This window comes from Triturus cristatus, chromosome 3_2, assembly GCF_964204655.1.
Source record: "Triturus cristatus chromosome 3_2, aTriCri1.1, whole genome shotgun sequence".
NCBI lineage: Eukaryota > Metazoa > Chordata > Amphibia > Caudata > Salamandridae > Triturus > Triturus cristatus.
In genome coordinates, this window is record NC_140584.1 from 824,230,445 (window position 1) to 824,257,176 (window position 26,732).

The 26,732-nt window shown below is 49.0% G+C and overlaps 1 protein-coding gene across 2 annotated transcripts in view; it reads right to left on the reverse strand.

The window, feature by feature from the left end:
• Positions 1–26,732, reverse strand: part of AOX1 (aldehyde oxidase 1) — a 542,538-nt gene that overhangs the window by 496,046 nt on the left and 19,760 nt on the right. For both annotated transcript variants that reach the window (XM_085649034.1, XM_085649035.1), the window contains exon 2: positions 1,966–2,023. In XM_085649034.1, the coding sequence (XP_085505160.1) occupies positions 1,966–2,023 (58 nt within the window). The remainder of the gene's footprint in view (positions 1–1,965; positions 2,024–26,732) is intronic.

Sequence of the window (26,732 nt, forward strand, 5' to 3'; positions counted from 1 at the left end):
AAAGATTAACAAATTGTAGCTATTTTTACTTTTTGAACTGTGGCAACCCTCCGCTGGTCTTACCGACAGAGGGTGGGGAACATGTCTGTATGTATAGACTTAGGAGTCAATTCCGATCTCTGTCCGAAGGGCTTCAAATAGGATTTGGAATTGCCTAAACCAATCCGGAGCCCTTGTTTCCGACCGAATCGTTCACAGTTCCGAACAACCAAGTACGACGCCTGGAAAGCCTTATCGCTGATCGAATCGATTCCGAAAGGCATTCGGAGAGATAGATACATCCGGAGCCAATTCATACAGCTATATGGACTAGGGTTTCCGAGTGAGCAAGAACGATGAACGATTCGGACAGCCTTTCCGATTCAGTTTGCCCGGATCGAAAAGGCTTCCGGAATCGGTCTTTGGGAACCGGCTGCAGGCCCCCCTTCACCCGGGGCACTCCAAATCGGGTCCGTGGTGGTACCCATGGGTCCCCTCTTCCCAACCATGCACAGTGTGGCAGGCACCATGGGGTGCCCGCCACAGGGTGCACAATTATCCATCACTACCCCTTTTGTCAATGCGAGCCTGTGTACGCGTTCGGTACACAGGCTCCCATTGAAGTCAGTGGGAGTCCGAACGAATCATATCCGGATGCATTCAATGCATCATACTCATTTGGTCGTACTCCCCCAATCCGAGTCATATGGAAAGCATTCTGGACCTGAGTCGTTTGGCATGCTTTCTGAACTTGATCAGAATCGGCCCTTAGAATGAGAATGCATTGCAAGTGCAATAGGTCTCGCATTTGTTGGAGTTACTGGCAGGATATACGGCAATATTTTTTACCAAACCATGTTGCACAACCATATGTGGCCAAAAGAGGTCCTTTGGGACCTCTTTTGGCCACATATGGTACTGCAGCCTGCAACATGGCTAGGTAAAAACACTGGCATTTATAATGCCAATAACTCCAAGTCCAACAAATGCAAGACCTATTGCATTTGCAATGCTTGTTGGTTTCAGGTTAATTCGAGAGAACCCTCAATAGACAAGTTGCACACAGTGGAGGTCTGATTGCTTGGCCTATACAGTAGAATAGATAAGATGAACACTGCTAACAGGTTTATAGACTTAGCCCTGGGCGTGGCTCGCAGGGACACGTGCTGTAGTAGAAATCCCAGATGACCCACCTCACAGTCGGTGGACGATAGAGGTTGAGGCTGAGGAGCAGTACTGCTCCTAGGTGAACAGAGGACTGAGTACAAATCCATTAGCAGAGCAGTGGATGGAGGGAGCGGCTACTTTTACCAGTCTGAGCGGTGATAGCCTGGTGGGGAGGACCGCAACGTTGATAGGGCCCTCACCATGACTTCTGGAACATCCCTGGCAGGTGGAGAGTCCTATCTTCCCCCAGTGCCAACTGGAAACTGGATGAAAACACTGTGCCCTCGCCTCAGCGTCATTGTTACCCTGATCATTAGATGACTCTGCAGCCGAAACTGGAAACATTTCTACACGTCATAGCACAATTTACTTTATTACGTTACATACTGTTAATGCAGTATGCCACTGGGTACCCATAGCGTGTTGGAGGCTTAAATACGTCAACCTGACCCCATTGAACTCTTTTCGGAATGTGAAAGCGGGAGTGTCACTAAATGACACTTGCTTGATGTATTGCTTAAGAAAAAAGCAGTAAAGAAAAAGTTTTAATAAAAAGGGGGTGGAATCAAAACAGCGCTATTAGATTTGATGATTTATAATCTTTATAGTGAGAGAGAAAAGTACATAGTCAATTTAGTGTCAGTTATAAAACTGTTGAAAACCATTATATACTGGTTTCTGCAGAATTTGTTGCTGTAATGGGGACGAGGGCCATGATTTCTTAACGAATATTAATAATCTCTATGGATGTAAAACAATAAATTTACTTTTAAACATCTTAAACAATGATTGCATGTAGCTGATGAAGGTAAAGGATACGGTTCTTTCTCAGGTAGGGCAGGAGCATCTGTTCGGGGTCAGCATCCTTCTCCACGATCTGCAGGGAGCACAGAAGACACCAGCATCAGTCAATCCGCACACCAATCACTGAACCAGACATTAAGATTGGATTACGTGTACAGGAGGCCTGCCTCTTACTTTAAGCTGGGTTCCATGATCCTAATAAGTCCCAAATACCATGTTATTGCAGAAGAAACAAACACAGGGAAACCTTGTAAAATGGTAGAGCGCATGCAATGCCTTTACTCTGGATTCCGGGCAGCCATTGGAAACGGTAGACCGGTATTGGTTCCACCAGGACCAGGCTCGCAGGTAGTATTGGACTCCAACTGGATAAGCGACTCGCTTTCTACACTTCGCAAAGGTAATCAGTGCAAGTAGTCAAGGGCTATTCCTGCAGGTTGTTGAAGGTTTGTAACCCCCAGACTGTGTGACACAAGTGATTTCACTCATTAAACTCAGGGCTCTGCCAGAGCTATCTCCTTAGAAATTTCTTTTATTTACCATAGGGAAGTAGGGCAGTTCAAATTGTGAAAATTCAAAAAACACACAGAATGACTTAGCACCTCTTAGCCTGAGGTACACCCTCAAACACAATTATAAGGCTTATGTGGTTAGGCACGAGTAAATACCCAGTATCGTCCTACGGGCAATGGTTTAGGTGTTATTCTTGCCTATCTTGAGACACCCTTGGATTTCCAGCCTTTACTGTGGGCTGTGCTTACAAAGCTGCCGTTATCAGGGCCGGACTAGGGAACCAAAAACAGCCCTGGAAAATGTGTTCAAAGCCCGCTCCCTTCCTGTTCCTGATCTATCTCTGTCTTTCCATCCATCCATTCTCTCTCTCTCTTATCTCTCTCACCAGCCCTCTCTCCCTCTTTCCCTCTTTCTCTTAAAGGGACCTGCCCCTGTTGCAGTTATTCTCTGGGAGCTATGGAAAGTTACAGAGGCACCAGAAGCTTCCCTGGGCTTTAAAAGGATCACTGACAGAATATCAGGAACAACAATATCGTCTGGACAGAATATTGTGTCAAAAATATTGAGGACCAAAATATTGAGACTGTAAGTGCACATAGGTAAGTATAGATTTACTTTTCTTAACTCCACATCTACGTACCTTGAAGATCCATATATATCATCAAAGTACATATATGTGGAGTTAAAGATAGTAAACTTTGCGTACCTATAGAAAATTACTTTCACAATATTTTTGTCCTCAATATTCTTGGTACAATATTTTGTCCCACGGTATTTTGTTTTCGATATTCTGTCTAAAACCCTTTAATAAACGACCTCCAGTGGCTCCAGCCTACCACGGAAATGCCTGATGGAATCAAAGACCAGTCTGGCCCTGGCAATCATTGAGTCAAAGGCGCCAGAAAGTATCGTAAAATGTATCAAGTTTGCTATGATGGTCTGTCCTCTTTCTTAGTTTTCTTGGCAGACCGTGGAGCAAGACGAGGCAGATCAGGAGGCTTGATGCCAGATGACAGCGAATCCACTAAAGGTTCCAAGAATGTAAAATCATCAAAAACCCACCACCCAAAATGAAAAAGGTTTCTACCCAAGTCAATTTGGGATACTTTCAAGGGATAGTTCTGGATATCAGTAGTCTTGGTGGCTCATTTTGAGCCAGGCAGGAGGCCTGCCTGCCTGCCAGGTCAGCATAGACGGTGGTGGCGGTTAATGCAGGTTCCTCTGGGGCACTAAACATTTGAGGGCTGTATCTCTAAACTAGATGTCATAATCTCTAGGTGGTGGGGAATGCATGGGACCTAGGGGACCCACAGGATTTACCTGAACACTGTTCAGACTACAGACCAACGAATTAGGGTTTGCCCAACCATGAGAACTACTTAAATACACAAAGTTTATAATTCTAATTCAAACACCTCTGTGTATCAGATGTCGTTGACAGGTGAGGGATGGTGCAGAACGCTGTACAAGAGAGTCAATGGCTGAAGTGGGCTGTTGCCTTGCCCCGTTTTGTATGCTTTGGTGGGTGTCAGCAAAATGTGAATGGCACTTGAACAGACCAATGGACGAAGATGGCTGACTGAAAGACCCTGTACGCGTACCCACTTATGTTTATTTATTTTATATGGAAAACATGGGGCTGGAGAGAAAACTAAAGGTCTTTCAAGTCCTAATCTGTCGCCAGACCTAAAAACTAACATGCAACTTTTGTAGACTGCAGGGCAGAGTATGAGCAACAACCTTGAATATATTCCAAGCAATAACTCAACTAATGAAACAATCAATCAACCAATAAAACCATCAATGTGATTATCTAGGTAACCAATCAATAAATAAACTAGACCTGTAGGTTTGTCTCCGTCTTTCGCTTTATCACTCAGCGTTATTCATCGTTAGCATGAACATTTCTCAGTGAATATATATTCATGTACATATACATATAAATTGGATTACAAACGTTTAAAAAAAATCAATAGATGCTTACTGCTGAAATACAGTACTACCAGTGTGAGGCCTGAGATGAAATGGCTCCTTATGTAGTGCCACCTCTGGTCTCCTGCCAGCGTCTGGGCTATCATTTTAATGACAGTCGGGTTCTGACCCTCTACCATTATTTGTGGTCCACTATTTAATGTCAGTCGGAATAGAACCTAATGTTAGCATCTATGGCCTTCACTTCAAAGACTGCCAGGTTGTGGCTTGCTGCTGGTGTCCGTGGCACTAACTTCAATGACAGTCAGGTTTCGACCTGTTACCAGGGTTAGTGTCTTCAGTTTAAAAAAACACACAGGTACTGATCTCTAGCACTGGTCAGGGTTGCAGGGCCAAACTGGCCGGAGAGGGCACCGGAGGTATTCCCTTAGGGCCAGAAGAGTAGGGGCCTGCTTTGGACCAATGTGGGACGTTTTTGTTACTGGAGGCCGGCTTTGCAGTAGTGCTGCATTATCGACCCCCGGAAAAAACACAGCAGCAGTGTTGCGCACCAGGACACCAACCCTCCTCCACCGGGCCTGTCCCGCTTAATTGCCAGGGCTGGTTTGTGTTCTCAGTCCGGCCCTGCAGGGCTGGGCCCTCTCTTTAAATGACAAAGGGAGCTCTGGCTTGCTCCCAGTGGCTAGGGGCTTCCGTGATAATGGAAATCGAGTCCTGCATGCTGCCAGTGCTAGGCCCTCAATGTTAGTGGCAGAGGGGTGTTGGCCTGCCCCCAGTGACTAGCCCCCCCCCCCCAGTCTGAAAGAATTGGGGGTTCTGGCTGCCTCAATTTTAATGACAGGAAGGCTTTGGAATCAAGGGCGTAGCCTGAGGGGATGGTTTTGGGATGTTACACTCACCTAATAAATTAATTATTTTGTAAATAGTTGGGTACAAGTGCTTTCAGTTGGATATGTTGAGGTGTCTGTTTTTACTTAAACACACACTCTATTTCCTCTCTGTTTTGAAGTTCTTAAAAAGGATATTTATTTTACAAAATACTGTTTTAAGTACCTCTAGCAATCGGCATTCCTCTACCTTTACACCGTCTCTAAAGCCCACCTCATGCCCTGCTCCTCGTGTAATGTATATTACCATGATATGCCAGCATGTTTGTTGGAAATGCTGAAGCTTGCACCCCCAATCTTTCTTACGAAGCCTGAAATGCTTCCCTGTTCTAGTGTCCTGTGGAAGAAGTTCTGCTCATTCAGGGTTTCCTAAGGAAGCGTGCCTCACAACTCAATGCAGCAATAGAAGGGTCGCCTTATACACCCAGGGACTTACCGCGATTTCAGAATCAATATTCCCTCTCTCAAAATTCGCTTATATTTCCTAAATTGCCTAACTGCATCATCGTGCCCATTTTTCTACTTTTCGCAAAGTGGCTGCAAGAGAAAGTGTTTGGCGTCATTTTTTTTTTTTTTTTTATTTTTTTTTTTGAAACCGTTTATTACATGTTAAAAAAGGTTACAAGTATGGGCCTACAACCATCCGGCCGGCCGCTAGAGTGGCAGAAGCATATGACATACCTACAGTAAGAGTCTCTTGGCGGTGCAGATCGGTAAATCAGGAGATATCAATAGCGCAGGCCACATAACTCCAAGCCCACAATACGGTTTCCTTTTTTTCAAAACAGAACAACACAAAAAACCACCCCCGCAAGGCAACCCGCAATCCAAAGTGACGGCACGTGCTCCTTAAGTGGGGGATCCCAACCAGCAGCCAAACTCTGAAGAGGGGAATGGGAATAGATCAGGGACAGGGGAACCACATGCCCGCGGCTGGGGGAGGGGGTCGGCTAGGGGGACGGAGCTGGTGAGGCGGCCGGTAGCAGTGGCGGCTCACAAATACCCCCGCGATAGGCGTTCCAGGGGCCCCAGATTTTCACCCACGCCCCAGGCTTACCCCTCGCCACATACACTACCTTTTCACGAAACATACACCAATCCATATGGTCTTTCCAGGCCAACACCGCTGGGGGCCACCGGGATCCCCACAATTGAGCAATGTCGCGCTTAGCTATCATGTATCCCAGAGTCACCCACCGCGTCTGCGGGACCGAATAGTCATTTGGTTCCCACACATTCAGCAAGCATCTCCTCGCTTCAGGCAACAGCGCGACACGCGTCACCACACGCAGGACCTCATGCACACCACGCCAGAATCGCTCCACCTGTGGGCATTCCCACAGAATATGCATGAAAGTTGCCAAGGCACCACAGCCACGCTTACACAATCCGTCACCAACAAAGCCCATACGTAGAAGCCTTGGCCCCGTCACGTAAACCCGGTGGAGGATCTTAAGCTGGACGAAGCGAAGGCGAGCCGGGATGGCCACCTCCTTCGGAGAGGCCACCGCGGAAATCCAGTCCTCGTCGTCCAGTTCCAGCCCGTCGGCAACCCAGGCCTCGCGGAGACTAGTCAGCAGGCACGATCTGTCGTTGATCAGTTTTTTATATATAAGGGAGATCGTGCTGTCTGGGACATGGCCATCCAGCACTCTGTCCTCCAGGGGGGAAGACTCCGGAATGGACGCGACATCAGGGAAGACGGAGCCCAGCGCGTGGCGGACTTGTAAGTACCGAAAGTACTCACTGCCTTGCAGCTGAAATTCCGTCCGCAGCGTCTCAAAAGTTTTGAATCCACCCCTTGTCCAGAGGTCTCCCACTGTGCTGATTCCGATCGTGTCCCACTTCTCGAAGCCCTTCGATGTCCACAGGGAGCCCAACCTCTCAGACGCATATAGCGGTGTCGCCCGGGTCAAACGGTCCTTCCACCCCATCGCTGCATTAGCCGCGTGCCAGACACGCACCATGACACGCGTCGGTCCCGTCAGACGGGAGTCGGGCGCGCCAGAGTAGAGCGCTCGATTGTAGTCGCCACCGGGCAAGAGCATCTTGTCCATCTCAAATGCCGGGTTCAGGGCGGGCCCGTAAAGGCCATGATTAATTGCAGCTAGCTGGGAGGCCCAGTAATACCGTTTAATGTCCGGGAGGGCAACCCCCCCATCGTACCACGGGAGCGTCAATTTAGCCAGAGCAATACGCGGCCTCCCGTCCCAGAACAGGCGCCGCTGCAGGCTCTCCACCTCACGGAAGTAGCGCGCCGGAACCAAGTCCATAGTATTCTGAAGCGCATACAGAAAGCGCGGCAAGGACATCATCTTAAACAAGGCCGCTCGGCCAAGCGGCGAAAGCGGAAGACGCCGCCAGCGCGCAACGTCCTCCCGCAAGCGCTGGAGGGGGGGTAGCAAGTTCCGCTCGTAGCGGGCCTCCGGGTCTAGAGTAATATATATACCCAGGTACCGGAACCCCTGGGAGGCAATCTGGATCGGGCAGTCCCGTGGTAGGGCCGGAGCCTCCCCGGAGAGCACATACACGCAGGATTTCGCCCAGTTGATGACAAGGCCTGAGTTACGACCGAAGGAGCGCAAAACATCAACCAGGACAATCAGCGAGTTACGCGGGGAGGCGAGATACAAAAGGATATCATCGGCGTAGAGGGACACGCGGTCCTCATGCTCGGGGGTCCAGCGGAGACCACGGATGGAGGGGTGCCACCGCAGCCACTCCGCCAAGGGCTCCAAGGCCAATGCAAACAGGAGCGGTGACAAGGGGCAACCCTGACGCGTGCCCCGCCCCAGCGCGAAGGGGGCCGAGACTCGCCCATTCACCACCACCTGCGCCAATGGGCCCGAATACAACAATTTGACCCAGCTAATGAATCCCGGTCCAAATCCAAATTTCGCCAGCATCGCCCAGATGTATGGCCATTCAAGCGTGTCAAACGCCATGGTGGCGTCTAAGGACGCCAAGATGGCCGGCTCCCGCACAAACGGGACACGCGCGAGCACCCCATGCAAGCGTCGCAGATTAAGAGCCGTGTTGCGATGGGGTATAAAGCCAGATTGGTCTTGGTGGACCAAATCGCCCACCACGCCAACCAGCCGGTTGGCCAGTACCTTGGCGAGGATTTTGGGCTCCGCGTTCAAGAGCGAGATAGGCCTATAGGATGTAACCCGCTCACGGGGTCTCCCCTCCTTGTGGATCACCACGATTGTGGCCAGACGCTGGTCCGGCGGGTGGGAACCCTGCGAGTGGGCCGCCAGGAACATGGCGCGCAGGTGGGGCGCCAGTACATCCGGTCGTAGCTTGTAGAGCTCGATGGGGATACCATTGGGGCCCATGGCCTTGCCGGATGCGACCGAGCGAATAGCCAGGGCAATTTCGTCCGAGGTGGGAGGAGCGTCCAGCAAATCCCTGTCCTCCACCGTAAGGGAGGGCAGCGCGATGTCCCGAAGCAGGGCATGGGAGTCTTCCTCCGAGCAGGGAGAAACCGGGGAGTACACCTCGCGGAAGTAATCCGCGAAGCAGGAGACAATGGCTTCCGGCTCGGTGACAGGCACACCATCCATCCCCTCAATCAAAGGAACCACACGACTCGCTCTCTCCCTCTTGTCCAACCACGCAATCAATTTACCAGCCTTATCACCCACATCATACAGTCGCCCCTGTTGCTCTCTACTGAGGCCCCTGGCCGCCTCCGTGACGAGGGCCCTATAGGCCGCCTGCTTGAGGTGCAGAACATGCAACTTGGCGTCTGTTACCCCGCTCCCCAGGTCACCCTCCAGTTCCGCAATTTCGGCCTCCACCCGGGTTACCTCCTCCCGCTCGCGCCTCCGGGCATGGGAGATAAAGGAGAGGGCCTCCCCTCTGAGAACTACCTTAAAAGCCTCCCACAGGGAGATGGCCGAAGGGACAGACCCCACATTCTCATCAAAGTATCGCTGTAAGGATTTGATCAAGTCGGCACGAATAGTGGGGTCACGCAAGTACCAAGCATTGATTGGAGCCACCCTGCCCTCCCCCCTAGGGAAGACATCGAAATGTAACAGTACTGGGGAGTGATCTGAAATGCCCCGCGCCAGATGGCACACCTCTCCCACCCTCCCAGCATAGGCCGCCGGGACAAGGATGTAATCAAGACGCGAGAGGCTACCATGGGCACCCGAGTGGAAGGTGTATTGCCGCTGCGCGGGATGCTTTAGTCGCCAGCAATCCACCAGGCCCAGAGTATCTAAAAGGCCGGACAGCCAGGCCTGTGCCCGGGGGAGGTCCCTAGGGGGATGGCGATCCAGAGACCCAGAAACTACCGCATTAAAGTCCCCCCCAACCACCAGCAGGCCACCCGGGAGGTCAAGGAGGAGGCGCCCCAAATCCGCAAATGTAGTAGATTGTAACCCAGGCGGGACGTACACTGATATAAAAACAAACACTCTACCCTCCATTCTACCCACCAGAACAGTGTAGCGTCCCCTCTCATCATGGCGCACCTCATCAATCTCCAACGGGAGCGAGTTCTTAATCATGATACCCACCCCCCGCGAGCCCGAGGTGAAGCCCGAGTGGGCCACCAAACGATAGCCTCGCCGATTCATGGCATGAAAGGAGTTACCTATAAGGTGTGTCTCCTGCAGGAAGATAACATCTGGTGAGATACGTTTCAGGTACTGCAGGACCACACCACGCTTAATCCTGTCCCCCAGGCCGTTAACATTCCATGACAACACAGTCAAATCCCTACCCCCCATCATACGTAGAAGCAATCAGTCGTCCCCCACAGAGCATCTCGAAAGCAACAATACAGTAAAGGGCTTGCCTTGCGGTGCAAACAAACGACACACCCCCCCCACCCCCCCATCCCAACAGAACTCCCCCCTCCCTGCACCCCTGCATGAGCCCAGACAGCCCCCCCAAAGTGCAGTGTGCCTGTCGCCCCATAGATGAAAAACTAACTAGTCCCCCAGAGGAGGAGGGAAGCCCCCAACAGACCCCACACGACCTCCATCGGAGGGGAACATAAACGATCAGTAAATGGTAAAGGAATGTTGTCCAGAGCAAGGCCTATTCTTCACCCCTCAGTTCTGATCCGGCGGGCCCTCCCCGCCAACCGCACCCCCCCCACCCCCTCGGCCCCGATCTCCAGGCAGAGTGTCCAACCAGTCCCCAGCCGCCTCGGGTCGGTCAAAAAAGTGCGTGCGCCCATCCACCTCCACCCTTAGCTTAGCTGGAAAAAGCATTGAGTACTTAAGGTTCAGGTCCCGTAGGCGACGTTTAACTCCGAGAAAACTCAATCTCAGTTTTTGGACCGCCGGAGTAAAGTCTGGGTAGAAATGCACATCCATGTTATCAAGCTTGACCGGTCCCTGTTGCCTGGAGGTCTGCAGGATAGCGTCTCTGTCCCGAAAATTAAAAATCCGGGCAATGAGAGGCCGCGGCGGGGCACCGGCCTTAGGTCTGCCCCCAGGGACCCGGTGAGCACGTTCCACCGCAAAAAGCTTACTCAGCCCCCGGGGCTGAAGATGGGTAAGGATCAATTCTTCCACAAAAAGATCTGCCGCCTCCGCCTCTCGTCCCTCCGGCACTCCCACAATGCGAACGTTATTCCTCCGGGCCCGACCCTCGGAATCCTCCAGTCGCCGGTCCATCAGGGCGCTCGCCTGGCCAAGCCGGCGCACCTCCTTTTGGAGGGCCACCACGTCCGTCGTGAGGCTCGTTGTGGTGTGGGCCAGGGAATCGACCCGGTCGTTGGTTTTGGACAAGTCAGCCCTCACAAGGCTAACATCCACCAGGACCGAGTCTATCTTTTGCGCTAGGGTGTCGAAGCGCTGGTCCACCGAGGCCTTCATCTCTGCGATGGCGCCCATGACGTCCCGGAGGGTCAGATCCACCGGTTGAGCAGATGCCTCCGTCGGGCCCGCCGGGGATGTGCGCGATGTCTCCGGAGATCCCTTCTGGAGGGTGTAGCGGTCCATACTGTTGGATTGAGGCGCCGGGCCGCGGCGGGTCGTCTTCACCTTCGCCCGGTCGCCATCTTGTTTGGTGGACATGCCTGCTCTCCCACCGTCGTGCCAATCTCCTCGAAAGGGCCGATAAACCAGTTCACGGGTTCCGGGGGGGGGGAGGGCGACCACTGGGCCGCAGGACGACTCACGGCCGGCGGGTCAGCCGGGCACCTGGACAGGGCCACACCAGCGCACCCCGCTCCGCAACCCTACCTCGCTTGAGGGCAAGGAGAGCGCAAAAGCGAAAGTGAAAGCACGGGATACGCGAGTCGCCCAGCCCTGCCCGCCGCTGTTGTTCGCTTTGTCCCCGGATCACCCCACTACTCCAATCCGGGGGGCCAGCGCGGAGAAGGCCGCAACCTTCAATCGGTGCTCCCACCGGTGTCCGGGGTCCGATTCGAAAAGGAAAAACGGATGGCGCCTCAGCTCGGGTTCACCGATGCAGTCCCCTCAACAAGGACAGGATATAGCCAGGATTAATTCAGGAGGTCGTGGTGGTCCTCAGGAGCCTCGCACCTACGCGGCCATCTTGGTTGCGCGCTAGGCTCCTCCGTGTTTGGCGTCATTAAAACAATCTACATAAATAAATATAAGGCCAGACTGATGAACCGGGCCCTCTGACATTTCCCTGGTGGATGCCAGGTGAGCGGGCTGCTTTAATGACTGGATGGGCTGCCAAGATCTAACCTTGAAATCGTCCTTGGTCCCATGTAGACAGTGCTTTAAATGAGCCAGTACTCACAGGTACTGAGTACCAGCACTTATTATTTTTATCATTCTGAGGACCGGCACTTCTCTACTGCCCAGGAGCGTATCGGTACTCATGAAAGGTAGGCTCTCTGGCTGCTAGTGCTGGTGAGCTCCAGGCTGTCAGAGTGGAACCTGTCTCTGACAGCCAAGGCGCTTCTTTAGCTTTGAACTGAGCTGCTGCTGAACTATTCAGCATGGGCTCATTTGCATACTATCTGGGTGTTCACCATCATACTATGTTTGACAGAGCAGGATCCCATTCAGGCCCTTTGCTGTCAATCACATTCAAACTATGTGTGAATTTGTACAAACACAGGAATCCAGGCAGCCCGCTGACAGCAGCAATTAGGAAAATTACAGGAGGTAAAGAGTGTAAAATGGCTTTAATCCCACTTGAGCCTTTTGCGTCAGTGTCTAATTATGTCTGTGTGTTGCCTGCTTGTGTGTGTTATTGTGAGAGAGGAAAGCGGGAGAGAATTGGAACACTCGGGAGGTATTTTAAAGGAAATGTGTGGCATGCTTTGTGTGCGCATGCCTGCTTGTTTCTTCCTGTGTATGTATGCACGCTCCAGAATATATAGTTTTGTGCCAAACGACAGCAAATAACAGTATGGCATTAGGAAGCTGCAAATATTATAGAACAAGGAAATGTTAACATATTGCGTTTAGCTTTTATTTTATGTAAAGAGTTAACCTGTTTTGTTTATATTAACATATGTTTTATGTGTTTTGATATGTGCTGCAACTGGAATAGAAACCATTAAGTGTCAGCTTGTCTTGCCCTTAGCCCCGCCCACTCGCCACACCTCTAGCTCATTTTAAAGAGTACCTGCACTTATTTTTTCCCATATAAAAGGACAGATTGTAGCCTCTGTCTCCTGCAAGTGCCTACACTTGCTTGGCAGGCCTCCTTGTTTGAAGTCTTACAAGGGGTGATCAGTATGGAAAATAAGCACTGTGTTAAATGGTGCTAGACTGCAGGGCATGTATACACCCGTAGAAGGGATCATCTAGCAGCCTAGGGCAAAAGGCTGAAGTGGGAAGCCTGTTCTGTCTCCTCACAAAATGAGGAAGAAGGAAGCACAAGTTATGTCACAAGCGGCTCCTTCGCTAAGGCTGCTCATTGAGCAGTGCAAAAGAAAAAGAAAATGATAATAACAAAAAGATATCATTTTATTTTTCGGTGCCACTGATAGCCATGTTAGGTGCGGGCGGGGCTGTAGCAGGAGTGGTTAGCACTCCCTTAGCATGTTCTCCAGTGGGCTGTGTTGCACAGCCCGGTTGAGAACTTGCCCAGCCTCCCAGGTACTGCCTGAGTGGCCAAACAGGCTGCTTAGATCAATCATGACGTTGCACATGCAGCGTTGTGATTGGCTGGAAGAGTCCGGGAGCCTGGATGCTTCCGGTGCTACCAGCTGCGCGAGGACAGAGTAGAGGCGTGCGGCAGTGAAGAAAGTACGTTTATTTTGTATTTTTTCATCCCTCCTGCCCCACCACCCCATTCTGAGGCAGTCGCCACTGGTTATGGTTTATCTTCACTGCAGTGTATTACATAGATGCTCATTGGTTCAGGCATGGGTGAATAGCCACAGTAGCTTAGATGGGAGTGGGTAGGATGGGATCAAATGGTGGGTGAAAGTTTGACTAGATATTATGTTGGCAATGGTGCCTGCATAGAAATGGGCTTTACATTAGAGGGCAACTGGTTTCTGAGCTGAGAATGGTGCTGCGGATTTCTGTGTGAGGTAGATGGTAGCATGACAGCAGTGCATGACAGTGACACTACATATACCTGGGCAATGTGCCATCTGACATAATTGCCAATGGATTTGTACAAGCCAGTACAATGTGGATGCTTGAAGTGCAATGGTACTCTCCATACTGGGGCAGTGCGGTTTCTGGCTTGACACTGGTGTGGCAGTGGTAATCTGGGCTCTGATATTGCAATAGTGCTTTGCATACTCTGACATGGTACTTTCTGGACAGGCTGTAGTATTTTACAGACTGGTCATTGTAGTGTCAATGGGTGGTGTTCAAACTAGGGTAAAGTGGACAGTGGCGTAGCTAGACCTACTGCCACCCGAGGCAGGTAAGAGTGGGGGCGAGGGGGGATGACTGTCCGACTGCCGACTTGTTCCGAGTGGCGGCGACTTGTTCCCAGGGGGCCTGTGGTAGTCGATAGACATGATTTCGTCACCCCGAAAACAGTGCAGCCCCCCCCCATCCCCCAGCTACGCCACTGCAGTGCCATCATGACAGTACTTGTACCCTGTGGATAGCTGCAGGATTTGAGGCCCGAGTCTGTACAAACAGTACCCTGCTCCAATTATACCACCTTGAGCAGTAGCCCTGGTACTCTGAGCCGGCCCTGGCACAGGGACCTGCAGTGATCTTTTACAGCATCAACAGTCACATTTGAGAGGCTGGAATTTAGAGACGCCCTCTGGCATGCGTGTGCAGTGTCCCTGCGAGCCCAGGATATTTATCATAATATCAGTACCATAGACCTTTTGTGGGTTCTCAAGGCAGGACAGCGATTAGCATTATGTCCTGAAATAGGTGGTAAAAGCTTTGTTATTGCTCTCAGGTTGGGATTTCGGTTATCTGTTCAGTGTGTGACACTGTTTTAGAGAAGCCCGGTATGTCTTGTGCACAAACATTCACCTGCTCTGCATCCAGTATTTTGGTCCTGCCACAAAAATATCCTACGGGGCCTGGGAATTTTTGCTGAGTATATTTAAAAAAATATTGCTGTGTGATGCATCGCTCATGCCTATTTTTCACTAGAAAAAGAGAGTTGGAGCCAACCCAAACCAACTTAAATATAGGGAACGGTAATCAAATACATTAATGAAGTGGTAACAGACACATAGGCGTTGAAGCACCTCAAAGTAACCATGCTGAGTTCAGAAGACAAATGAGCAATAAAGATGCCTTTAGATTTTGTTTTTAATCTGGTAACATTTGCTGTACTTTAAAGAAAAAGGTCAAATGTCAGGAAATAACTTCTGGCAAATGGCCCTTAATTTTTTTAACGTGAAGATTGGGGTTTACATTCTCTATCTGCAAAGCAAGATGATTTTGTAACATAAACTATGTGGCAATCTTGTCATTTTTTCTAACACATAATAACATGTTAATGCCTGTAAGCGAATTGTGCAAATGTTTCAGACTATATCGTAGTTCGGAAAGGATAAATGAAGCACATTTTGTAATTATGAAAGTGATGGAAACAAAGATTTTAATAGGGCCAAAATAAATCAAGACACCCAATTTCCACACATTATTGCTTGTGCATTTTTATCATTAAAAACTGTACTCTGAGCAAACCTAGAGTACAATTCAATTGGCAAGTGTGCTGTCTGTGAATGATACTGTGCTACCATGCTATAGTAATATGTGTGCAACAGTGTTCTCCATAAAGCACCACCAACTAAATACTACACCCATTCATACTACTGTCCTGCTGAATATATTTGCTAAAGGTGCTCCTTGCGTGGCACCTGGAATCATCACAATTCCCATGACCTCAGTGATGTAACATTGATGGCAGCACCTACACTCTGAAAATTGTTCAAGTACAAATGAACAGAAGCACTTGTTACTCAGACTTTTATATTTATAGATCAATAAAAATGAATATCATTGAGCTGGGTAATAGTAATACGTGTAAATTCAAATGGTATACAATTGCTAAGGTATTCAGGCTGTAATTGTTACATAAAAACATTATAAAACGGGTGTGGTTTAGAAAGACAAATGGTGTCGCCCAAAAACGTCATCATAAATAACATATTTTAATGAAAGTCTGGTTCCCTGTTTCTTTTCCCACACACTTCAAATTTAACTTTTACAATGACAGATCTATACATTAACTTGTTTTTGTCATATGATGGAAGCGTGACACATTTAAACTTTCTTTGCAAGCCTTTTGCAGGCAAGTTCAGACTTAGGGCCAGATGTATGACCCTTACAATCTGCGAGTCGCAAATTGTGTCACTTTGCGACTCGCAAAATGTAATTTACAACAGTGTCTCAGACACTTTCAGCGATTCCTAATGGGGTCGCAAATTGCCTTCCTCATTAATATTCATGAGGCAGGTCCTATTTGCAACCCTATTAGGAATGGCTAGCACTCCCAGGGATGCTGGCCTGCTAGGGTCAACAGACCACCATGTCTGTTACATGCTTTTTAAATAAAACACTTTTTAAAAAAAAAAATGCAACCCGTTTTCCTTAAAGGAAATTGGGATGCATTTAATAAAGAAAAATGAAATGTTTCGGTTTCATTTTTTAAGAGTAGGCAGTGGTACGTGGGACCACTGCCTGCTCTTAAACAAGTATTTGGGAGGCAATAGGTCTCGCATTTTCAAAATTTTGACTTATTAATATTGTAAGTAACAATCCCTTTTATTATTGCAGGTTTTTTAAACACATAAATAACAATTTACAATGGCAATAGCTCAAAATCTCGCAAATTTGAAACCTATTGCATTACAAATGCTTGTTTATGGGATGCCAAAAGAAGGCCTTCAGGTGAGAGGACATATGTGTTCTCAGAGCAAGATTGAGAAGCAACCGGGCTGCCGAGTTCCGTAACATGTAATAGCCAGTCCCTTGAGCCCACAAGTAGTCAGTAATGCATGAGGAAAGTGTGAGAGAGTGTTGGGTTCAATCAGAGGTAGAAATCGAGGAGGAATTACTAGTCTCATCTCCTGAAGCCATGTGAGGACTGTGCTACAATGAACCCCGTCCATTCAAAATCATGCCAGCTAGACCCAACCTGCACTGGTCAAGTCACCCATAGACGTGATGGGCTTGAGGATGAAGGCTGCACTGGTGCCAACAAATAGCACCCACCAGGCTGCTGTGACCAGCACCACAGCGTGGTTCTGTGTTTTTTTCCTCTTCTTTACGGTAGAGTGCGGAATTGAGAAAATGCGACAAACAGCGAAATAATGAGAGTTTGTGTTGTTTCACAGTGGTTTTAGTGGTTCACCTGTTTGTGTGGAGGTAGGGAGGGAGGAAAGCCCCCAAATTCTGAGACTCTGAAGAAAATCTGCAAAAAAGTTACAAATCCGCTCTGCATGCAGAATTTCCCTTGCAGGCAAGTTTTACGTGTTTCACCAAAAGGTTTCATTTACCATTTTGAAAGATATAGCTGTGGAAGCATTTTATTATTTCATGCGCCAAAGCAGCTATTTTGTGTTAAATACTTACTTATGTTGGACTATTACTCACCTTGTACTACTATCCTAGCATACTGCTTGAAACGAAACTTATTTAAAATGAAAAGATTTTATTTCTATATTTGTAATGCTCTGTTGTTGTCCCATATCAGACTCCATCTCTTTCCAATTTCATTTCATTTCATTTCATTTCATTCTATCAAACACAAGGAGATGTAGGACGGAGCGCGGAAACTTTTCAGACACGCACCCCCAGTCACAGATCTAGGTTGAATTCATCATCGTTCTTTAGCTCACTTCACCACCCCAGTTCAGACCCAGCCATATGCAAATCAGTCTTGACCCTGTGCCTCATGGAAACAGTCCTGACCGGACTGCCAAGCAAGGTCTTTCCTGGACCGGAAGCAAGCATCTTGGGACAGGTTTCGGGGTAACACCCCTCATCAGCCAGGCTAGCTTGAATCCAGTGGCAAAGTGAGCAAGGGTCCCACTTCTAAACATACCCTGCCAAATTAGGGTGAACAAAACAAACAGAAGGAGAAGATAAACGGGCGCTAAAACTTTTCATAAACTCACCCCCAGTCACAGATCTGGGTTGAATCCATCATAGTTCTTTAGCTCACTTCACCACCCCAGTTCAGACACAGCCATATGCAAATCAGTATTGACCCTATGCCTCAGGGGAACAGTTAAGACCGAACTGCCAAGCCAGGTCTTCCCTGGACCAAAAACAAGCATCCTGGGACCGGTTTTGGGGTAACACCCCTCATCAGCCAGGCTAGGTTGAATCCAGTGGCAAAGTGAGAAAGGGACCCACGTCTGGGCATACCCTTCCAACTTAGGGCGAATAAAGCAAACACAAGGAAATGATGGACAGAGCGCTGAAACTTTTCAGAAACTCACCCCAGTTACAGATCTGAGTTGAATCCATCATCATTCTTTAGCTCACTACGCCACCCCTTATCAGAACCCTGCCATATGCAAATCAGTCTTGACCCTGTGCCTCATGGGAACAGTCCAGACCGAACTGCCAAGCCAGGGCTTCCCTGGCCAGGAAGCAATCATCCTAGGACCGGTTTCAGGGTAACACCTCTCATCAGCCAGGCTAGCTTGAATCCAGTGGCTAAGTGAGCAAGGGACACACGGCTGGGCATAGACTGACAACTTAGGGCGAACAAAGCAAACACAAGGAGATGATGGACGGAGCGCTGAAACTTTTCACACACTCACCCACAGTCACAGATCTGGGTTGAATCCATCAGTGTTCTTTAGCTCACTTCACCACCCCAGTTCAGACCCAGCCATATGCAAACCAGTCTTGACCCTATGCCTCATGGGAACAGTCCAAACCGAACTGCCAAGCCAGGTCTTCCCTGGACCGGAAACAGTATCCTGAGACCGGTTTTGGGGTAACACCACTCATCAGCCAGCCTAGCTTGAATCCAGTGGCAAAGTGAGAAAGGTACCCACGTCTGGGCATGCCCTTCCAACTTAGGGAGAACAAAGCAAACACAAGCAGATGATGGACGGAGCGCTGAAACTTTTCAGACACTCACTTCCAGTCACAGATCTGGGTTGAATCCATCATCGTTCTTTAGCTCACTTCGCCACCTTAGTTCAGACCCAGCTATATGAAAATCAGTCTTATGAGAACAGTCCAGACCGAACTGGCAAGCCAGGTCATCCCTGGACCTGAAACAAGCAGGGTTGGATTCGGATCAAAAATCGTCCCGGGCACATAAAAAGTGGCCCAAATTTGTGTATTGCCTTTCGGCAAAACACTGCTTCAGCGAAGTTTTATGAAAAGAAAGGGGATGGGGGAAGGTTTCATTAACTTCATTTAAATAAACAAAATGCACAGATTAGTTCACAGTTTTGAGCCACACATGAATGCAAGTGAGACCACTTCTGCTCAGGCCCCCTGCCCCTGCTCAATCAGCATACATTAATCGGCTGGTCCAGCGAGAGAAAGGGAGTGATACCTCTGCCTATTTGCCTCTAGAAAGGCCACTCAGGCACCCACTGGGCGGCTGGCGGCATCATAACAACACAGAGAGCCCCCAGGCTGCCCAAAAAAGCAGCCCACAGCTGGAACTCGGCTACCGGCCCTTCGGCCATTTCCAGAGTGCCCGCATTACCAATCCCACCCTGGAAACAAGCATCCTGGGACTGGTTTTGGGGAAACACCTCTCATCAGCCATGTCTGGGCATACCCTGCCAACTTATGGCGAACAAAGCAAACACAAGGAGATGATGGATGGAGCACTGAAACTTTTCAGACACTTATACCCAGTCACAGATCTGGGTTGAATCCATTGTGGTTCTTTAGCTCACTTCACCACTCTAGTTCAGACCCAGCCATATGCAAATCAGTCTTGACGCTGTGCCTCATGGGAACAGTCCAGACCGAACTGCCAAGCCAGGTCTTCCCTGGACCGGAAACAAGCATCCTGGGACCCGTTTCGAGGTAACACCCCTCATCAGCCAGGCTAGCTTGAATCGAGTGGCAAAGGGACCCATGTCTGGACATACCCTGCCAACTTATGGCAAACAAAGCAAGTGGGATGGGTATGCCCAGACCTGGGTCAGGTGCTCTCTATGCCACTGGAGTAAAGCTAGCCTGGCTGATGAGGGGTGAAACCCTGAAACCGGTCCTAGGATGCTTGTTTCCAGTCCAGGGAGGGCCTGGCAGTTTGGGCTCGACTGTTCCCATTGAGCGCAGGGTCAAGACTGATTTGCATATGGTTGGGTTTAAACCGGAATGGCATGGGGAACAAAAAAACTATGGATTTAGGCCCAGATTCTCAGTACTGGGGTGAATGTATGGCATTGTTCTGCATTTTGTCCATCAATTGTTCTGCATTTGTCACCCCGAGTGGAACGGGTATGCCCACAAGTGGGTCCTGTGCTCTCCATGCCACTGGAGTCAAGCTCTCATGGCTGATGAGGGGTGAAACCCCTAAACCGGTCATAGGATGCTTGTTTCTAGTCTAGAAAGGACCTGGCCTGGCAGTTTGGGCTGGACTGTTCCCATTGAGCGCAGGGTCAAGCCAGATTTGCGTATGGCTGGGTTCAAACTGGAATGGCATGTGGAGCAAAAAAAATATGGATTTAGGCCCAGATTTCTGTACTAGGGGGAATGTATGACATTGTTCTGCATTCTGTCCATCAATTGTTCTTTTTGCATTTGTCATCCAGAGTGTGACGGATATGCCCAGACGTGGGTCCCGTGCTCTCCATGCCACTGGAGTTAAGCTATCCTGGCTGAGTGAGGGGTGAAACCCTGAAACCAGGTCCTAGGATGCTTGTTTCCAGTCCAGGGAGGACCTGGCCTTGCAGTTCGGTCTGGACTGTTCCCATTGGGCGCAGGGTCAAGACTGATTTGCATATGGCTGGGTTCAAACTGGAATGGCATGGGGAGCAAAATAAATGATGGATTTAGGCCCAGATCTCTACACTGGGGTGGATGTATGACATTGTTCTGCATTCTGTCAGTGAGAAGTTGGCCTGGTAAATGATGTCCACTAATCAAAGTGGGCACCTTGCGCCAGTCCAAATAAACTTTATGGTGATTTAAGAGGTCTCACACAACCTTACAAAGCTATCCAAGTGGTAGCTGTGGAGAGCAGCCTTCAGACTTAGTCTTGAAGGAGTGTAAAGCAGCTTGTTTTACCAGAATGCACTCTTATAGTATAGATTAAATAAAAAGAGAACCACACAGTAGTTATAAAAATATGTATTTATTATATAACACTATCTAGTACGTTACATTATCTCCGACACAGAAATAGACACAAAGCACACAATACTTCAGCAAAGAAATAATAGTAAATAGCACTAATACACAGTGGGCCAGAGGGGGGGACCAAACCATATACTAAGAAAGTGGTATAAGAACCACGACTCGAGTCAACACAGTGTCGAGGGGACATAGAATTGCTGGGACCCCAAGGAACCGCCCAAGATGAGTAGATAGGGACCTCACAGAGTGTGTGTGCAGTGTGAGAACACGACTGGGTGCTCCGTACAAGTCTATGTGAAAGTCGCGGTCGGAATTTTAAAGTTTAAGGACCCTTACCAGTGGACTTCGAAGAAACTCTGTGGAAGACAGAAGGTTGGAGAGCCACCCCACCCGTGGATACTGAAGTACTCAAGTTATCTATCCCAGGGAAGCCGGCTGCATAGGTGTGAAGTGGTGTCGGAAACCACAGTTGAACCAAATGGAGGACTTCATGAAAGTGCTGCTGCTGGAAGAGGAGAAAGTGTCCATTGGAATCCAAACGTGAATTCTGGATGAAGAGTACCTGAAAACAGAGGGGACAGAGTCTGGGTCACTTGGGAGTGACCAGGGGCTCGGTAGGATAGTTGATGGGGGTCTTGACTCTGCAGCTGCAAGGACCAGGTGATGCTGAGGATGACCAGGAGCTGGATATGAGCTGTCCCACGAAGGATGTCAAGTGCTGAGTACTCGGTACTAGGTGGTTGAAGATCTTTGCGGAAGAAGTTGCCAGAGGTTGGGGCTACTCGGACCCCAAAGCACTTGTTGCAGAATTGCCAACAAGCACTTGCACAGTTGCACAGGGGTTCGGGTATTGCGGCCCCCACAAGGGATTCTGGCCTCAAACTGAGTGAGAGGGCAGCTCGGGCCTCAAGGGACGTAGGATTCCACCTCCTGTGTTGATGAACCCTTCGGAGTCCGTAGGAGCTTGGAATCAGCAGTGTTGCAGTGCCTACGAATACAGGGGAGTGACTGCTTCACTCCAAGGGAGATTATCTTCAGGCTTCTTGGATGCTCCACATGTCCTGCACGGATCCTGTATGGTGCATAGGCATAGACGATGCAGCAGACTGAGAGGGAGACAAGGCCAGGCCCAAACGAAGTCCAGTGGAGTCCAGAGTTCCCAGACGGTTGAAGTGCAGTGGTTTCAGTTCTGAATCTTGTCCACGACAAATCTAAGGTCCTACAGCCAGGTAAGCCCTTAAGTACCCATGGGAGAGGGTTGGAAAGATTCAGGGGACCCTTCCAGTGGGGGGGGGGGGATTGGACAGGGGGGAGGTTACTCCCATGTCCTTTGTCTAGTGGCCAGAGCGGGAGCGAACGGTTTAAAGGACTGGTTTGAACTGGGCTAGGCACAGGGACACCAAATATTCCCCTCATGGAGACTTTCAGGTGCTGGCAAGCGCACCCACCCAGCCCCAATACACTACATTCTGTCTGGGAGGTGGTCACACCTCCTTGTGACAGGATGCCTATTGTCCTATCTTCCCCTGCTTGAGCTTGGCTCAGCGGCAGGAGGGCAGAAATGTATCTCTGCTCGGCAGCAACCATTTTGTGCTGTCCGTGATGAGAAAGCTGGTACCGGGACCACTGAGAGTCCAAAGAGGGACGCTCCTGATGGGTGGAATCATACCTCCCACACCAGTTACTGGTGTGGGGGTATGATTCCAACATGTTTGACACCAAACCCGATAGGGTTTGTTGCAGCCGTTTTAGAGTTGGTCATCACACTGTTGCATAATGCCCCTCTATATTAGTATATGGCTTTTTCACTGACAACCCGGGAGAATGGACTCAGTAGGCTGAAGGGGTGTCTAGCTCATGCAGGGGCACCCTCTCACTTAGAACCAAGCAACCTGCCTTCAGGATTGTAAAGGCCTGCTCTAGAGATGACTTATAGGTTTTAAGTGCAGTGACCCTGAGATATAGTAAACCTATATCTATAGTAAGTGGTGCATGCACCAACGTATACAGGCTGCAATGGCAGGCCTGTAGTTCCATTTTGCATGGTCTCTCATGGGTGGCATAATACATGCTGCAGCCCATGGGAGACCTCTGGAGTACCTATGCCCTGGGTATATGGGTACCATACACTAGGGACTAACAAGGGTACCCCAGTATTTATTCTGGAGTGCAACTAAGTACATATCATAACAGTTTAGGGAGAAAACAGATAGGCAGAGTCCTGATTAGCAGGATCCCAGTCAGACTAGTCAAAAACAGCATCACATCAAGCAAAATGTGAGGGTAACCATAAGAAGCAGAGCCTACTTTCCTACACTGTCCATCAATTGTTCTTTATGCATTTGTCACCCAGAGTGAGACGGGTATGCCCAGATGTGGGTTCAGTGCTCTCCATGCCACTGGAGTCAAGCTATCCTGGCTGATGAGGGGTGAAACCCCAAAACCGGTCCTAGAGTGCTTGTTTCTGGTCCAGGGAGGACCAGGCCTGGCAGTTCGAGCTGGACTGTTCCCATTGGGCGCAGGGTCAAGACTGCATTGCATATGGCTGCGTTCAAACTGGAATGGCATAGGAAGCAAAAAAACGATGAATTTAAGCTCAGATCACTGACATTGTTCTGCATTCTGTCCATCAATTGGGTATTTTCCATCTCTTTCTATGTAAAGCGCTCTAACATTCCTCCATATTACGTTGGCGCCATAGAAAAGCTCAAAGTAACACATCATCAAGTACTATCCTCGCTAGATATGTTCGATACCCAATGTCCACATTTAACCAGTTCTTGAATAGTTGTAGATGAGGATTTCTGGACCTATTTCTCTAACGACTGTTAAATTAAAGTTTTGCTGTAGTTTTTAGCAGGGTCTCGTATTTACTAAAACATTTATTTGGGAGTTTTGTAAAGCGCTGCGTGTGACTTTGCCGTTACTTCATTGCAGTACATTTACCCATTGTTTTGTTTATGTTGCAAGATGTATGCGGTTCTTTTTCCCGATAGCGCATTGGCATCCAGTTTAAAGCTCCCAGGGGCTACACTGGGGCTCATTTCTGTATCGTGGGAAGTTGTAATTTGATTGTTTGAATCGGTACCTCACCCTGTCATTTGGTGTTTTACCGCTGTTCGATTACAGATATCCTCCCTGACTCACAAGTTGTCGGTTTGCGTCCTGTGACAAGTGGGGTGAGTGCATGACATTGTTCTGCATTCTGTCCATCAATTGTTCTTTTTGCATTTGTCATCCAGAGTGGGACGGATATGCCCAGACGTGGGTCCCGTGCTCTCCATGCCACTGGAGTCAAGCTATCCTGGCTGATGAGGGGTAAAACCCAGAAACTGGTCCTAGGATGCTTGTTTCCAGTCCAGGGAGGACCTGGCTGGCAGTTCGGGCTGGACTATTCCCATTGGGCGCAGGGCCAAGACTGATTGGCATATGACTGGGTTCAAACTGGAATGGCATGGGGAGCAAAATAACGATGGATTTAGGCCCAGATCTCTGTACTAGGGTGAATCTATGACATTATTCTGCATTCTGTCCATCAATTGTTCTTTCTGCATTTGTCACCTCGAGTGGGATGGGTATGCCCAGACGTGGGTACCGTGCTCTCCATGCCACTGAAGTCAAGCTATCCTGGCTGATGAGGGGTGAAACCCCAAAACTGGTCGTTGGATGCTTGTTTTCAGTCCAGGGAGGACCTGGCCTGGCAGTTCGGTCTGGACTGTTCCCATTGGGCACAGGGCCAAGACTGATTTGCATATGGCTGTGTTCAAACTGGAATGGCTTGGGGAGCAAAGGAGCAAAAAAACTATGGATTTAGGCACAGATCTCTGTACTGGAGTGAATGTATGACATTGTTCTGCATTCTGTCCATCAATTGTTCTTTTTGCATCTCTTTCTATGTAATGCGCTCTAATGTTTATCCAGATTACATTGACACCTAGAATAGCTCAAAGTAACACATTATCAAGTACTATCCTCCCTAGGTATGTTCGGGACCCAATGTCCACATTTAACCAGTTCTTGAAGAGTTGTAGTTGAGGAATTCTGGACATATTTCTCTTACGACTGTTAAAATAAAGTATTGCTGTAGTTTTTACAAGGGTCTCGTATTTACTAAAGCATTTATTTGGTAGTTTTGTAAAGCGCTGCATGTGACTTTGCCGTTACTTCATAGCAGTACATTTACCCATTGTTTTGTCTATGTTGCAAGATGTATGCGGTTCTTTTTTGCTATAGCGCATTGGCATCCAGTTTAAAGCTCCCAGGGGCTACACTGGGTGCTAATTTCTGTATCGTGGGAAGTTGTAATTTGATTGTTTGAATCGGTACCTCACCCTGTCATTTGGTGTTTTACAGATATCCTCCCTGGCTCACAAGTTGTCGGTTTGCATCCTGTGACAAGCAGTGTGATCCAACATGCCCCGTTATCAGAGTTTGTGGTCTGTGAGTTAACTTCCTGCAGTAGGGGGGCTCCTACATTCCTAAATAATGACCCTAGCGGGGAGAAGAGATAAAAGGACTTTGCACCTCGCTGCCCCAGACGCATCTTTATGCCTCTGCTTCGCATTCATGTTGGATCCGGGCCTTGTGGCCAGCCAGAGGGGGTGGGAGGTGGGATGAGAGGGCAGCCGGAACCCACGGGTGTCGGTGCAAGTTGCGCAACGCCCATAGGGCTCAAAGGGCTTCACCCCCCATCGTGTGTCAGCCCTGGCTGAGACAGCTTCCCGGGCACACACACAGACAGTTTTTGAGTACTTCACAGGCCTTTAAAAGACCATTTACTTGTTAACAAGGCTTTGTTGTTTTTTCACCCCTTCTTGGAGCCCCTGCATCGCCACTCTGCCTATTGCTGGAAGAATAAGCCGTCCCTGAAAGTTTTTTCGCCTTCCCCCGAAATTTGGCTCTAGTTGCGCCTCTGTTTGGTGCCCAATCTCATCAGGTCACACCCACATGGTTGATATGAAATTATACCAGAGGAAGCGATAATGCCCCCTCTCCAGATATGAAGTCTTTGAAGCACCTCATTCTTCAGTCATTTCCAGAACTGTAACAGGTGCAGCAGAGGTTCTGAAAGCGCCTCAGGGCCTCCACCTGGTAGAAGTGTGCTATACAGATGTATGTAACACAACAAGACATGTATTAACCTGCTGTTAATCTAAGTTTAAGTATGTTGCATAGTAGGTGTTTTTCCTCAACATGTGACAGGCTCAAAGTAACCAAATATTTTTGAAGAAAGTTAATTCAATATAAATTAAAAATACCTGCTATGCATGCAGAAGTCTTCCGTGTGTACTTTTTAGTTTGATCACGTTGTGACTGCGCCTTGGGGAGGTTCACTGATTTTTCCTCCTCGACATGAAAGTGGTGAAGGCGTGTGTTGGACAGCTGCAGGAGCGCTGGCTGAAACCGAAGGAGAGGCAGCGCCGTGTGTGTGCTGCGGAGGACTCTTTAACCGAGTGTGAGGGCTGCCCCAACATGGCAAAAATACTCAAACACCATGAAGAGGGCATCACATAAGTTAAAAAACAAATTACAAGCTACACGAAGGACATGTATGGAGGAGGGGGGGAACAATGGAGGAAGTATCCGGATATTTCTGTAATTAACACAGAGCCCGCTTCGTGTGGCGTCTGTGCAGCGGTGGATGGGTGGGTGGGGGAGAGTATATCTAAAAATTAAGCTAACGCCTATTAAGTGAAAGCATGCATAGCGTGCTGCAAATACCAATAAAAACACAACCCGGTGGTCACAACTGCGCACGAGAGACCCTTCTACA